We start from the raw sequence: 15,941 nt of genomic DNA, 5'->3' as shown, positions 1-15,941 counted from the left end.
CCACTGTTGTCGCCTGCTTCTTTATTTGTGTCAAAATTGTATTTGCATCGTCAACATGATTGAAGAATGAGCCTAGAAGAAAATGACTTGAAAAAATGACATTGATGATAACTTAAATTTCAAAATAATTTGAATGAAGTCAAAGCATTTATTTGTTGGCAACTCTCAAACAAGCCTTCAGGCCTGTAAGTGAACCATTTTACCTCTGTATTTATATGTCAAGGCAAAAGTGTTGAAATGAAAAATGCATGGACTATTACAAAATTCAAGAGCAAATTTATCTCTTGATTTAAAAGCTGTTAATGTGAGACGTAAGAGCAATTTGTGCTTCAAGAGTAAACATTTTAGTTTACTACACAAAACACAACATGTCAGATTTTATTGTAGAAATCCACCAGGAAAACTTAATCTGAACTATTGGGTTTCTATGTAGCTTCTTCAACTTAATTCTACATATGTGGTCTAAAAGGTGCAGGTAGAACAAAATGTCAAGAGTGTAAAACAAGAGTCGATTCAGAGTGTGTTTTAATTATCAATGTCTATTTGTCAAATAATTTTCAAATAACCCCAAATGATAAATCCATCACATGTACAGTTCCCCTCCCTTTCTTATATTATTATTTTTTATTGTTATTTTATCTTGACTTTTTTTTTGTTATGTATATTTATTTTTATTTTTTTGTTATGCCGATATTTGTGGAGGGACGGCAAAGAAAGAATTTCATTGCATAGGGAAACGTGTTTCTCGATGTATATGACAATAAACACTTTGAATTGAATTGAATTGAATGATAACTGTGAAAGAACACTGTAGCCCAAATAAAGTGAGATACAATATCTAGAGAATAACATACTTTCACAAAGAGACTTTCATTTTTGGAGAAACTATAAATCCTGTTTATAAGAAAGAGAAAACAAAACTAGATCATGACTCTGGGTGTGGCATGTTGAGGCGAGTTAAATTTGTCTTAAAACGAAAGCAAATATTACCTACATCAATCACAAGACAGCTTGGGGTCATGTGGTGAATCTAGTGCATCATCCTCTGCAACACCACCAGACTGGATCAAAATATATGTCCTGGCAGTGTTCTATTCATAACAGTTCTAAAATTAAAAAATCCTTTTTTCTTTTCCGTACATGGTAAAGTATGCGACACTTTCTCTACCGACCTCTAGTGGACACATTAAATAGTTCTGTCCTGTTGTGGGGAAGCTCAGTAGACCAACGGCCTTGAGCACGTACACCATCTAGTGGACAGTCAGCTGACTGATCTGGAAGCAGCACATTGATAGACAAGCGTGAGGAGTAAAAAGTAAATTTATTCAAACGAGTAAAGGGTCATACTTGACATGTTCCTCGTTCTCGTCATGCTCTGGTGGTTTTCAAGGGAAATGTTATATTTAAAAACAGTAAACAGGTGTTGTTAACAGAAGAGTCACTTCTCCTTCCGTCAGCAGACGTTCAGTTATCATTAGATGAACAGCAGACTCTTCTGGAGCTCATGTTTCTGAACCCGAAGTCTTCACTTCTCCCTGGATTCTTCCACTTAAATGTTAGTTTCTTATCTATCCCAGATGTACATCAAGAGAGCAACAAGTGTCTCCAGAGTTCTACCCTGAGATGGATTCTGAAAGAAACCAAGATCGTGGCTCAATGATTTGGGCTTTGTGATCTAATATTCAGAACCCGTATTGGATTTGGTGTGGCCATGGTGGCTCGACAGTTTTAGCACTCGGGTCCACACCTGCAGCCTTCAGATCATTGAGTGTAGGCAGCTCAACAGCAGCCGGAGTCCGACGGACTCTTCTTCTGCAGCTCCACTGTGTTGGTGTGGATGAGGTGATCGGCTCTGTCGTCGGTCAACAGAATCCGACGCACCGCCTCCTCAAAAGCCGAGGCTACGTTGGTAGCGTCTTTGGCACTGGTCTCGAAGTAAGGAAGGCCGCCATTCTCCTGACACCACTGTTGAGCATCTTCACAAGACACCTGCCGCTCCGACACGTCCAGTTTGTTTCCCAGCACCACGAAGGGGAAGTCGTCGGGCTCCTTGACGTCGGCATAGTAGGCGAACTCCTTCTTCCAGTTGGCCAGGTTCAGGAAGCTCTGGCTGTCATCCACGCTGAAGGTGAGCAGGCAGCAGTCGGAGCCGCGGTAGAACGGCGTGCGAAGGCTGCGGAAGCGTTCCTGACCCGCCGTGTCCCAGATCTGCAGAGTGACGCTCCGACCGTCCACCTCCAGCTCCCGGTTGAGGAACTCCACGCCGATGGTGTGGAAGAGGTGCGAGTCGAACTTGTTGGTGACATATCGGTTCATGAGGGAGGACTTTCCCACGCCACCGTCGCCCAGAAGGATGACCTTCAGGAGGGTCGACTTGGCTGCCATGGCTGACATTTTAGTTCACTTGACTATAACTGAGGAAAGAGGAAATGAAAGATTAAAAGAAGGAAGTATAAAATTGTTTTGATAGACAGCGGGCCAGAACGAGAAGACTTTCATAGTAGCAGCTAATCCAGATCTCTCATGACCGCCACTGGTGAAACCACCCGAGCAGTCCATCACATGCACATGATCACAGGACCAGTGAGTTGTCCACAACAGAAGGAAACTGCATGACTTGCAAGATTAACCCTGGAGAGTTCATTCATAAAAGCTCAGAGTGGAAGACTTTTCTGCCACGAACGAAGGCATAATGGTTAGACTTTGTTTGCGCTGCTGTGTGCTGAACTCTCAGACACGTCGCCAAGTCTCCGCCAGTTAAACTTTACTCATTTGCACTTTGCTTCCCTTGTTTTTCTTTAACCAGAGTTTGCTCTTCGGCTGATCGCTGTCATCTCAAAGTATATCTTGAATATTTTCATTGTTAGCGTGAGGAGCTTCAGATGTGTTTGATCGCTTCATAAAATAAACATTTGTCCACAGGAATATGCTGGGTGGGTTGACTCCTGTTCAACTGTTGGCAAATCAACACAGATATGTATTTGCAGATTTTCCTTTATATATGAAGGAAATATAGAAATATTATTTGATAAAAGAGTGAAGAACGGACTGCAACCGTTAGAAAGACTTGAAGTATAATTACATTAAAGGCAAAAATGTTAGAGAGATTACATTAAGATTTAGCTGAACTAACTCAAAAAGGGCCAAACCAAGTTCAAAGGTAGACTGAAAATATGTTTGCAGACAGTTCAATATCACTTGGGATCACATGTTTAATGTGGAATTGAAATCCTAACATGTCGTAAAAAATCACCAGTTTCAGATTGAAAAGTGTGAGTTATTGCAGGGTAACCTCTGAACTCACCCCTGGATCTGCCTCCTGCGACAGTCTTGAAGTTTGAACGGTTCTAGAGGGAGCTGGACGAATGGATGCGTCTCGTCTGTTAACCTTTGCTTTTGCTCCACTTTTGGATTTTATTTCGCTACTTCTATGATGCTGGCACGTGAGGTCACGCGATAACAACATGTCAGACGGCTCGTACCAGCCGAGACCACAACATCACGCCTGGCTTCACGAGAAAACCTACAAACTCAGTGGACATTTTTAAGGACAAAAACTGCTACGTCGGCAAAAGTTAAGTCAGCTGACTCGCTGCTATTCTCAGCTACTTTTTTAAAATCTGAATCGTTGCTTCTACATTTGCAAGTGAAACACTTAGGATGAAACAATGATTGACATTTGACACTTAAGAGCACGTTTAACTATGATTTCAAATTCCAGTCGACTGAGTAGAACGAGTAAATAAAAACCTTGTGTATGTTACCTGAGCATGAGCAGATCTCCTCCCGATCCTGGTCCACTCTTCATTCACACTCACGCGCATGATATCCGGGGGCGACGTGAAGCTCCGGAATTCCCGAGCACCTCCCGAGCCCCAGCACCCGCCGGTGACGCTCATATGACCGGCCGGAGCCACGCCCCCTCCCTCGTGCCTCACTCGTGCCGTCACCAGGGTCGTCCTGTGGAGCAGAACCCCAAGTCTAGGTGCTTTTCAAACGACATAAAAGCACCTAAATCCCGGGGATAGATGACACTTAAACGCATTTAGAATGTATAGCAAGAAGTGTGTGAACACACACACTGTGTGAAGATAAGATGGTAACTATCAGTCTGAGGAGGAGTGTGTGGGACGAGAAACACAACAAATACAGATAATGTCGAACATTCCTTTTCACCGAGGCGCTCTGCTAAGATTGGGGGGTTTCAAAAGGTGTTCAAACAAAACAAGTTAACATGGATGACATTTAATTTAATTAACAGATGTACTGTCAATGTTGGTGGGTCCTCCTACAGAATTGGTCAATATGTAAAGCTCTGAGGAAATGTTAAGATTAGTAAGAGTATATTTAAAAGTAGCACAACTGAGTTGAGTCACCCAGTTTGTCACTGTCACAAACATGTCTACTGACTCCTTCAAGAAACACCTGAAGACATTTTTATTTGTGCAGGCTTTTCCTTGATCTTCTGGAACTCCTGTGTTGTTCTCAGATTTATCTTGACCTTTAAAGTATATATTTTAGTGAATATTGTTTTGATTGTTTAAGCGCTTTGTGAGCCTGGTCTGGAAAAGCGCTATATAAATACAAATTACTTACTTACCTACTTACAAGTAGTTGATTATTACCAGGGACAATTTCTCCATCATGTACCATGTAGAATCAATACCATCTATTTCGAATTGTTTTCATTTATTTCATAATTAAACGCTTTTCATTGACACAAAACTGTAAAAAGTAAAACTTCTAGTTTAAAACTCATCATTCATGTTGTTCATATAACGCTGTAGCTCTTCTATGTTCTGGTTATTACAAAGACACTATTTCATGAAGATACATGCAGGAGCCAAGGTCTCAGGCTGGAAAGTTCACACAAAAAGTTTCTCTTCTTGGTAGTTAGAGTCTTAAATGTACTCTTGCAACCTTGTAACACACAATAGATTGAGAAATAAAAATAAATATACAGTGGGGCAAAAAAGTATTTAGTCAGCCACCAATTGTACAATTTCTCCCATTTAAAATAATGACAGAGGTCTGTAATTTTCATCATAGGTACACTTCAAATGTGAGAGACAGAATGTATCCAGGAATTCACATTGTAGGATTTTTAAAGAATTTATTTGTAAATTATGGTGGAAAATAAGTATTTGGTCAATAACAAAAATTCAACTCAATACTTTGTAATATAACCTTTGTTGGCAATAACAGAGGTCAAACGATTTCTATAGGTCTTTACCAGGTTTGCACACACAGTAGCTGGTATTTTGGCCCATTCCTCCATGCAGATCTTCTCGAGAGCAGTGATGTTTTGGGGCTGTCACCGAGCAACACGGACTTTCAACTCCCTCCACAGATTTTCTATGGGGTTGAGGTCTGGAGACTGGCTAGGCCACTCCAGGACTTTCAAATGCTTCTTACGGAGCCACTCCTTCGTTGCCCGGGCGGTGTGTTTGGGATCATTGTCATGCTGGAAGACCCAGCCACGTTTCATCTTCAAAGCTCTCACTGATGGAAGGAGGTTTTGGCTCAAAATCTCACGATACATGGCCCCATTCATTCTTTCCTTAACACGGATCAGTCGTCCTGTCCCCTTAGCAGAAAAACAGCCCCAAAGCATGATGTTTCCAACCCCATGCTTCACAGTAGGTATGGTGTTCTTGGGATGCAACTCAGTATTCTTCATCCTCCAAACACGACGAGTTGAGTTTATACCAAAACGTTCTACTTTGATTTCATCTGACCACATGACATTCTCCCAATCCTCTGCTGTATCATCCATGTGCCCTCTGGCAAACTTCAGACGGGCCTGGACATGGAATGGCTTAAGCAGGGGGACACGTCTGGCACTGCAGGATTTGATTCCCTGTCGTTGTAGTGTGTTACTGATGGTAACCTTTGTTACTTTGGTCCCAGCTCTCTGCAGGTCATTCACCAGGTCCCCCCGTGTGGTTCTGGGATTTTTGCTCACCGTTCTCATGATCATTTTGACCCCACGGGATGAGATCTTGCGTGGAGCCCCAAATCGAGGGAGATTATCAGTGGTCTTGTAGGTCTTCCATTTTCTGATAATTGCTCCCAAAGTTGATTTTTTCACACAAAGTTGCTTGCCTATTGTAGATTCACTCTTCCCAGTCTGGTGCAGGTCTACAATTATTTTCCTGGTGTCCTTCGACAGCTCTTTGGTCTTGGCCATAGTGGAGTTTGGAGTCTGACTGTTTGAGGCTGTGGACAGGTGTCCTTTATACAGATAACGACTTCAGACAGGTGCCATTAATACAGGTAAGGAGTGGAGGACAGAAGAGCTTCTTAAAGAAGTTACAGGTCTGTGAGAGCCAGAGATCTTCCTTGTTTGAAGTGACCAAATACTTATTTTCCACCATAATTTACAAATAAATTCTTTAAAAATCCTACAATGTGGATTCCTGGATTTTTATTCTGTCTCTCACAGTTGAAGTGTACCTATGATGAAAATTACAGACCTCTGTCATTATTTTAAGTGGGAGAACTTGCACAATCGGTGGCTGACTAAATACTTTTTTGCCCCACTGTAAGTGTTAAAACATAACTCAGCTTTCTCTATTTGTATATGTTTTCAAATTAGAACCTAAACTCTGTAAATATCCAACTAAATACATTTACATAAATACTATATTTTGTCAAATTGAGAACACGTATTAGTATAAAACATCAAATGTTTTGCATTAAATTATGTTTCAAATTGACGGCATCTTTCTGTTAAAGGGTGGTAAAGATGGATTCACTTGCTCTATGGAACAGAATAGCATGTGTGTTATTCATAATATGAAGGTTTTGTCGAATTACCCAGTAACACGTTAAGAGTAAATGTTTGACAATGTACTCACACTGGTGCCTTCTGGATGTCTGACACATCCGAGCAAACCGCTGGTGGCGAGTATGACTTAAGAAAGATAAATATTAGTTCCAGAGCTTTGTAACATAACACAATAAAGGTTATTTGAAGGATACACTTTCGATAACAGCAGCAGCTACACAAGTACTTGGCTGATGACATTAGCTGCCATGATTCAACTTCTACTCTCGTAAAGAAAACACTTTCACTTTTGTCTGTTATAAAACTTCTCCGTAGGTACCTCTTTCACAGCAGCTTTTCCTTCTAAAGCTATAAACATTTCTACACAAGTGTCACAGAGTTCAGTCAGTTTGCCACGTCGACTAAGTTAGGGCAGCAATGGATGATGGGTATTCCACCACAGTAGGATCTCGGCAGATTACTGACTCACATGCTGACAGAGGTCACATGGCTTTGCTCCAAAGAAGCATTATTGTTGTTGCACGACACAAAATCAGTGTGAAGAATTTATTGGGAATTTGTCTTATACACAACAACAAATAAGTTTCCCCACAATCCCTACATGAGTAAAACATACTAATAGATGCAAGACTGAAAGTTCCCTGGAAGTAACCTAAAGCACCAGGAGCTCCACCTCTGCTGAAACGTTGTCATGTCAGCACAAAAACACTTCATTTAGTGTTTTATTGATCTACAGTCAGACCAAACAGATAGTTGGGTTTTTCCATAGACATGTTACCGGTTTACAATTCTTCCCTATCTGCCGTGGCTAGCCAAGAGATTAAATGATTGGAGATTTTCGAGTAAAGAGAGCTGACAATTTCATTAAATACAAGTAGAAATTGTATTCTTAAAAATATAATAACTTGGTAATAAGAGTGCCACTAATTTAAGAATACAAGTGATGCCTCGTAAACTGGTCTGGCTAAGAAGTTGAAGAGGATTATGACGATTCAAAGGAACATAAGCCTTCAATAATAACATTATAATAATAATTATTATTGGTTTGTTGATTAAAGCCTGACATCTAGTGGCGCCGGAAACAATCACTGGCATGGGTGGATTGTTTTTCCTTTCTCTTTTAAAAAAAAAAACAGGAAAGAAAAAAACAATATTTTGGGATCAGATAAAGCCAAAGGTAGTATGTAGATTTAATAACATTAAATATCAAAAAAGTACCTAGAACACATATATATATATAAAAATTAAAAAAAATACAATTCAACAATTTCATTGTTGACTTATTCATTTTCTGACTGTTATAACTCAAAACAAAAAATGAAAACAAAAATGAACGTTGTCTGCTTGACCCTCAATGTGAGTTGTCAAGTACAGAATCTGAACCCCAAATTCACAATATCAGAAGCATCAGACTGGTCGTCACTCAGATTGTTTTGGACAATTCCATCCCCAGCTGTGAATCTACAGTCCAAAACCAAAGCTTAGAAATTACATTTTAACGTACATTTGAAGTTGGATTTCCAGTCCTTACCAAAGGTCCAACAGTTTTTACTGTAAACATGTGGTCGGCTCCTCAACATCTATTACACCTATTAAGTCTGATTGTCTCCAGTGGGGGGAGGTCAGAGACAGACCCAGCTGCTGTGGTACCATTGCTGGCCACACCCAGAACAGGTCACATAGGTCATGGAGTCGTCATCAGGGCCTCCGGGCCGCACCCACGATGGCAGGAACAGTGCCCCCCGGGACACTTGGGTAACCCTGCAGTCTGTGCCGCTGCATCGTTTGCACCTGATCTTCTGGGTCTTAATACCTTCTGGACCTTGAGGAAGCTGCCTCTCGTTCAGACCCTGAGAGCAGAACTCCTCTCGGAGCTGCCGGAGCTCCGGAGCGGCCATGTCCTCTGCAGTCATCCGGGCAAAGGCTTCAGGAGAGATGCAGGAGGTCAGCAGGCCGTGGCGGAGGTGGTTCTTAGGGTTCCTCAGGTTGGCCACTTTGCTTCTCACACAAGATTTGTACTTGAGTTCACTGCTTTGGTGCAGGTTTTGGATGTGAAGCTCAATTTCTGCAGCCAGGTCAGCTGCCTGGTTCTGGTCCAGAGGGTCCGGTTGCAGGGCGGCCAGAAGGAGCTGCACACATTTGGACCTGATGGGTGACAAACACTCTTCTTTCTCAGATGAGGAGGCTGAAGGTTGTTCTTCAGGACCAGAGTTCTCTTGTTGAGCTGAGACAGTCTCAGCAGACCTTCTTCTTCCTTCATGTTGTCTCAGTTCTCTCTTCCACTTGCACAACAAACTCTTGACCATCCGCCTCACATCAACGCTACAGCTGCTCCTCAGAACTCTGAACAGAACCTGCACCGTGTCCGTCTCCTCCAGTAGCTCTGAGGTGATGCTGGACTTCTCCAGGTTCCTCAGGAGGACCTTCATGTCCCCGTGCTCTTGGTCAGCAGACAGCTTCTCTATTTGACGAGCACAGAGGATCAGCTCAGACGCTTTCATGATCACTGAAGAGAAGATAAATATTATTAACAGAATAAAATGTCTTTCTTTGTACGCAGAAATCACCTGAGAACGTTTCAGACAACAGCAAAACAAGGCGCACCGACGGAAGCCGCCATGTTGTTCGTATATTTTTTGTGTCGTAATATAAACTGACCACTAGATGGTGCTACCGTCTATTTAATGTGCAGGAAAAGTTTAGACCGCAAGTGTAACGGCTCTCTGACGTGTAACATTCATCCAAAGAATTATGTTTGGTTTATTAGCCTTAAACTGTTGGCGTTTGGACACCTTATTAAATATGAAAGATATTCTGACTATTGAACAATTTGTCGATGAAGTGCGTTTTTAGATTTGGCGCGTAAACAACTGTGTAGATAAGAATCTAAAAAAAAACATTTTCACTCCCATGACACATTTTTACTGTCACATCAACGCAATCTTTAAAACAAGATAAAGTTTTATCGTTAGACTTGTTTGGAAGCATGAATTGATGGTGATCTTGTTGTAACCCAGCAAGCAAACACATGTTTATATTGTATAGTGGTAATATAATAATATATGCAATATATTGAATATATAATTGCCATTACACAAGGCATTACACATTATTTCTAGTGTACACATATGTTAGACTTTTATCGAGCTTGTCACCGTGCTATCGTGCCACACCCATATTTTAACTACCTTTTCAGGGCAGTACCTGCAATAACACAGGTCAGTATTTCTTTTGTGTATTGTTACTTTTGTACCTCAGTCGGCATATCACCTGGAAACATGATAATCATTATTAAACAAGCGATGTAATGTTTCACTCATATTTCCAGATGTTTGCACATATTGAGCATACTAGCTCGGCTGCGGTAGGTGACTCTCCCAGACAGTTAGATGAAATAAAGTGTGGAACATTTTTTCCAAAACTAAAACACTATAATTTACATCTGCAGTGATTTTGTGCTTTTCCAAAGTGGGATTAGCTCTTTGGGGGAGGATTTTGGCTTCTCAGATTATTTTATTTAGCATGACAAAACTGATGTTAGCCAGTGAACTGCTACATGGTTGCTGGATTAACCCCAGCCAGGATTACATATTATATAAATATTTGGCATATCAATACTGAAGCTTCAGGGTGGGGGGCTGTGGACCAGGGATTTTCATCTATATGAAGTGAGTTGAACATGCAGAGACATGTATGACTAATACATTCTTACTTCAGGGGCAACATGATGAGACAGGTCCAAATGTCTGAGGCCAGGAAAGTTTGTGATAATAGATGTTTGTGAGGGACACAGTTCACAGCAGCGTAAAAGTGCAGCCCTGGGCCACATTCCTCTGTAAACATAAAAAAAAGTAAACAGTGATCAACTTTAATTGTTTGGTGTTGTGTTTTAATCATTTAGCATTTGGTCTTTTCCTCTTTTACAAATTATGTTTTCATGACAGTTTCAGCTCATTCATTTGATGCAATTATACATCCATGTAATGAATGGGATTCATGGTATGACATTTTGGTTAGTAATATTACCAACAAACTACCCTGCCTCTTGTTGTAAAACATACGGGAACTATAGATAACTATTTTTAACTACTGTGTTTGAGATGATATCATTGGGTTGCTAATCTTTAAATGCTTACTATCCTGACATTGTTTGATGGAAGTTCAAGTGAGTTAAAATCGATAAATTAAAAAGTGAAGAATGATACCACAAGTGTGTAAAAATGTAAATACCAATATCTTCATCTAGAATTGGCCAAATCTGGAGTGTGATGAAAAATGTTGCATTACATCCTTCTCTCGTCTGTTAGCTTTACTTTCAACCACCAACAACTTTACACCTTTTCCAACTCCTCCTGATCCTCATCGCGGCTGCCTTATCAGCAAAACATGTGTAACTTTTGTGTCTGAGTGCAGAGCCGTGATATGTCCTCATAACATGGCTTATCTTAACAAGTAACGATTCAAGACAAAAGTGGGCAAAGTGCATCAAGGGACTGTTTATATGTTGCCCACATGAGGTTAAAGTGGAACTAAGACTGATTATGTTATCATGGTTCTGACAACTAAAATAATACTTTTATTAGAGTTTATTTATTTATATTAGTTGAAGTCAGTTTTCTTTATTTTTATTATGTGTTTGCCCCTCCCCCTCATGTCAAATAAATCTAAATCCAATGTTGTTATTTTATTCTTATTTCTCACAAACCTGCATGTTGTAGAGAAAATAAATGTTCTGTGTGCCTTTTGTGAGATGATGTCTCGTGTGACGTCAGGTGTTACAAGTTAACACTTTGTGCTCTTCTTTGTGCGGTTCTTGTCTCGTGACTTCTGAAGTGTGTTAGCTGAGAGGGAGTGTATCTATAGACGAATACACAGGTTGATGATCACACACGCTTACATAATCGTAGGTATGACATCACTGTCGTGCAGCTGGATCCAACATCTGCAGCAGCACAGAAAGGAACAACATACTCTGACTCTTTACATAAGAGCGGCTGCAGGTCTTCGACTCCACCATTCTCCTCCTTGCTTGTGTGTTCTGACCCGCTTCATGTGTGTTTGTTTGTGTCTTTGCTGCGACATCAATGTGTCTCTGCTGTGTGATGTGCTGTTTTATCAATCGTGTGTCTGATTTGTTGTGTTTTCTCTGTGTTGTGTTGCATTGCCGTGCGCCTGTGTGTCTGGTTCTGAACATTGTAACGTCTGAATGTCTGCAACCTTTCCTTCAATAATAGCCAGACGAACAGGATCAGTCTCAGATTCCTGTCCTGGGGTCCAGCTTCCTGCCACTTTCCCGGACGCTTTAGATGTAGAGACACTGCATGGATATGGAAATAAGAAGCAACTCTGTGACCTCAAGACTCTTTCCATGCTGGTCAGACACAAGTGGAAGTCACAAAGACGTGTGTCCTCTGAATGATGAGAGGGAATCACTTTACAACAAGTCCGACCATCAACCTCAGCTGCAGAGCTCATTGACCATTTTCACAGCAGTGGAGAGTGTGTGTGGGTGTGTGCGTGTGTGCATGTGTGTGTAGATGTGCGTGGTTCTGCTTTCCTTGAAGAGAATGTATATACACCGTTAATAGTTGCATCAAATAGTTTTACTGCGTATTGTCTTCTTTGTCTTTATCTTAAGCTGATACATCTGACCAGCCTCTGCTCTTACATCCCTAGAGGGGGCGCTATTTTCCATGTGCAGTTTCATCAACAAGGAAGTGAAGTCTTGCAGTATCACATCCTGCTTTTGTTGTTGTCTCCACCCCCTGTTCTTATTTGAAAAAAAAGACTGAGGCATGTGTACATACACACACACACACACATGTGCACACACACCCCTGACAAACACAAAGGAAAGAGGGTCTTCAGGTCAAAGTAGTCAGTTTCTTCATGTGCAAACATCCATGCTGACATGTGTGTGTGTGTGCTCTGTGAATGTGTGTGTGGCAGTACAAAGAATAATTCGATGTTCAACGCTCATGAGCCCCCCACCCCTGAAACACATGCGTGCCCCCCACCCTGACCTTGACAATGATGTCTGGTGACGGCTAGAGCCCCCTAGGACCCCGGGCAGACTATCAGGAGACAGAGAATGATCAGGAAGTTGTCGCACCTCACAAAGGAAGTGGCTAGTAACCACAGAGACTTCTGAATACGTCGTAGAAATGTCAGAATGCCTCCACATGTTATAGCGATAAAGATTTGAATCCCATCAGGACCCCCCTCTAACAATGACGCATACTATGGGCTTTGCGTTCTTGAACAAATGGCAGGCATAATGGGAAACCCCTCCAGCTGAGGTGTGCCCTGATATAAATATCTTCAGTCCAGCAGGCCTGCAGTCATGTGATGACAGTGGACCACAACTGTGCTCCACTTCAGCTGCTGCCCAGTAAGTCACAAGTAACCCCCCAGAGTCCCTGCAGGAGTGGACGGAACAATTTTATGAAAGTGAGTTTGAAAAAGAAGAAAACTAAATCTGAGAGAATATTCTTATTTTAATAAAACATCGTTCTGTGTATTCACAAGAGGAGCTAAAACTGGTCGCTAGAATTTGGGATGTTAGCAAAGAGGATTGACTTATTTACGGCATTTAACACAGAAAGATTCAGAGAGTGGGTAAAGTGCATGTAAAAACAGTCATGCAAGTGTTTCTCATGGCTATCTAACAGTTCAATTTATAGTGCAACTCCACTAATAACTTAAAATCATTTTGTAAAGACCCTATTTTTCCTATTCTCTTTCGACTTGTGCTTTTTATTGGTATTGTTTAAAAAAATGTTTTTAGTGCTTTTATATCATATTTTTAAATGAAATGTCAAAAACCATTTATTTTATGGAGTTGTCATTTTAAATTGTAAAATATATGAAATATGCATTGTTTTTCCTTCTTTTGAATTTCTGAATAAAATTATTTAAAAAATGAAATGTAAAGAAAATGATAAAAGACTAAAGAAAATGTGTGTCTTCTTTTCTATCACTCTATAAAAGTCATTATATTCAATTCTTCATTTAAACCTTCTTTCAGACATTTAATTGAAATTAGACAGTGGGAAGATGTTTGTATTTGGTGCCATTGAAACCAGATTTAGATGGTTTTGACCAGTGTTGTTGAAGATGACACTGAGGACCATGACAAGAGTTGCTACAGGAGCATCTAGAACAAAGAAGAAAGGGTTGAAGGGGAGGGGGAGATGGAGGGAATACAGCAGACTAGTGCCGGGAACTGTTGAGGTTCTCTACTGGAAAATATGAGGGGTTCAAACCTGAGCTCTTGTGTGTGCACCTTGAGGACAAGCTGCTATCAGCAGGGAGTGTGAGATAAGAGCAGTGGGTGGGCACGCCCACCGTGTAATAACTCACTGACACAAAGAGTCTTTGTGTTGTCTGAGCAGCTCCATATCTCACCCAGATAAGAGATGTCACAGTTATAAACTTTTTCACACAACCCTCAACTGACTGTTGTGTAATGACTGTCATCATCTTCCGTTCAGGACTGTGGTGAAATTCCACGTCCTGCAGTCAATATATTCATGTGTGTGTGGACCACCACTCCCCTCACTCCCTGATTATTCCACAACATTCCTCCCCTTCTTCCTGACGATAACACACAATGTTCTTACCCACATTTACTCTTTATACGAGCACTTATTACAGATAATGATCCTTCTACTAGCATACTTTCTTATGTTTATTCTAACCTGCCTCTTAACCTGCCGACTGATAATGACTTACTGACTCTGTCAATGTATTGCTTTCAAATGACCTCCGCTCACTATTATCAAGTGATCACTCCTGACCACTCTGGTGGTCACTCCTACAGAGCTGACGTCTGACCTGAGCGCTTCACCACATCAGCCCTCCTCAGCTGCATACGGGTGACTTCAGTCTGAGGTCCTTTGTTGCTGGTCTGGCAGGAAGTCCAGTGCATACTTCAAAGTGTCAACATTGAGAACAGGAAGTGACCAAACTGTGGTGCTGCACAGTCCTGCACAATCCTGAGGAAACAACAACGAGCAGGAAGCTGCTGCTTAACGCAGATCTGGCCCAGAGAATTTTCTGGGATGGTGGGATGGTGGGATATGGATCGGATATGGATATGTTGTCATCGCTTCTGTGTGCAGAGGAACACTTTTCGTTCGTTCCTGCATTTATCTGGAGTTGAGGATCGTTCATTTCAGTGAGGTTAATTTCCGCAAAATGGTCCATCACTTCTTCTTGTCTTTGTGTCAGAGCTACTGTCTCAACAACACACACTCCAGCAGGTCTTAGTCTGATACTCTGGCTGCTTCTGTCACTGAGAGTCCTTCCACCGTGCCGGCACTCTCCTCTTCACCTTAGTCCCAGTCCATTACTCTCTATGACTGATCCAAGACACTGGACCTCGTCTGTTTTATCCCTTATATTATCTACTTTGCTACAGTAGTAAACAGTACAGATTGACCCTAATGGCCTCCTATAGTATAATACACTTTATATAGACTCCTTTCCACCCACTCTGGTCAAATACAACCCACTTGGGTCTACTCAAGCCAACAACGACCCCCACTATAGTCAAGTAAGTTCCATTACAGTCCAGTGAGGTCCACTAATGTCCATTATGGTCCACTATAGTCCAGTGAGGTCCACTAATGTCCACTATGGTCCACTATAGTCCAGTGAGGTTCACCACTGTCAATTATGATCGACTATAGTCCAGTGAGGTTCACTACTGTCAATTATGATCGACTATAGTCCAGTGAGGTTCACTACTGTCCATTATGGTCCACTATAGTCCAGTGAGGTTCACTACTGTCAATTATGATCGACTATAGTCCAGTGAGGTTCACTACTGTCCATTATGGTCCACTATAGTCCAGTGAGGTTCACTACTGTCAATTATGGTCCACTATAGTCCAGTGAGGTTCACTACTGTCCATTATGGTCCACTATAGTCCAGTGAGGTTCACTACTGTCCATTATGGTCCACTATAGTCCAGTGAGGTTCACTACTGTCAATTATGGTCCACTATAGTCCAGTGAGGTTCACTACTGTCCATTATGGTCCACTAATGTCCATTATGGTCCACTATAGTCCAGTGGGGTTCACTACATTCCATTATGGTCCACTTTAGTCCAGTGAGTTTCACTACTGTCAATTATTGTCCACTAT

The 15,941-nt window shown here is 41.4% G+C and overlaps 2 protein-coding genes across 2 annotated transcripts; both read right to left on the bottom strand.

Annotated features, from left to right (window-relative positions):
• Nucleotides 1–1,302: 1,302 nt before the first annotated feature.
• Nucleotides 1,303–3,898, bottom strand: LOC148080398 (ras-related protein Rab-9A-like). The gene is made up of 2 exons (XM_087792092.1): nt 3,765–3,898; nt 1,303–2,414 (listed from the first exon to the last, which is right to left on the bottom strand). Exon 2 carries the CDS (start codon nt 2,392–2,394, stop codon nt 1,780–1,782), a length of 615 nt encoding a protein of 204 aa, XP_087648218.1. The 5' UTR covers nt 2,395–2,414; nt 3,765–3,898; the 3' UTR covers nt 1,303–1,779.
• Nucleotides 3,899–7,956: 4,058 nt separating this feature from the next.
• tceanc (transcription elongation factor A N-terminal and central domain containing) lies at nt 7,957–9,422 on the bottom strand. The gene is made up of 2 exons (XM_087792091.1): nt 9,358–9,422; nt 7,957–9,296 (listed from the first exon to the last, which is right to left on the bottom strand). Exon 2 carries the CDS (start codon nt 9,289–9,291, stop codon nt 8,413–8,415), a length of 879 nt encoding a protein of 292 aa, XP_087648217.1. The 5' UTR covers nt 9,292–9,296; nt 9,358–9,422; the 3' UTR covers nt 7,957–8,412.
• Between the last annotated feature and the right edge of the window lie 6,519 nt (nt 9,423–15,941).

The sequence above is a fragment of the Callionymus lyra genome, chromosome 5, assembly GCF_982586985.1.
Source record: "Callionymus lyra chromosome 5, fCalLyr1.hap1.1, whole genome shotgun sequence".
NCBI lineage: Eukaryota > Metazoa > Chordata > Actinopteri > Syngnathiformes > Callionymidae > Callionymus > Callionymus lyra.
The sequence above is the reverse complement of the archived record's forward strand: the minus strand, read 5'-3'. Positions and strand labels throughout refer to the sequence as shown.

Bases quoted from the DNA above. Each gene is read 5' to 3' on its own strand.
- LOC148080398 (XM_087792092.1), bottom strand. From the start codon at position 2,394: ATGTCAGCCATGGCAGCCAAGTCGACCCTCCTGAAGGTCATCCTTCTG.
- tceanc (XM_087792091.1), bottom strand. From the start codon at position 9,291: ATGAAAGCGTCTGAGCTGATCCTCTGTGCTCGTCAAATAGAGAAGCTG.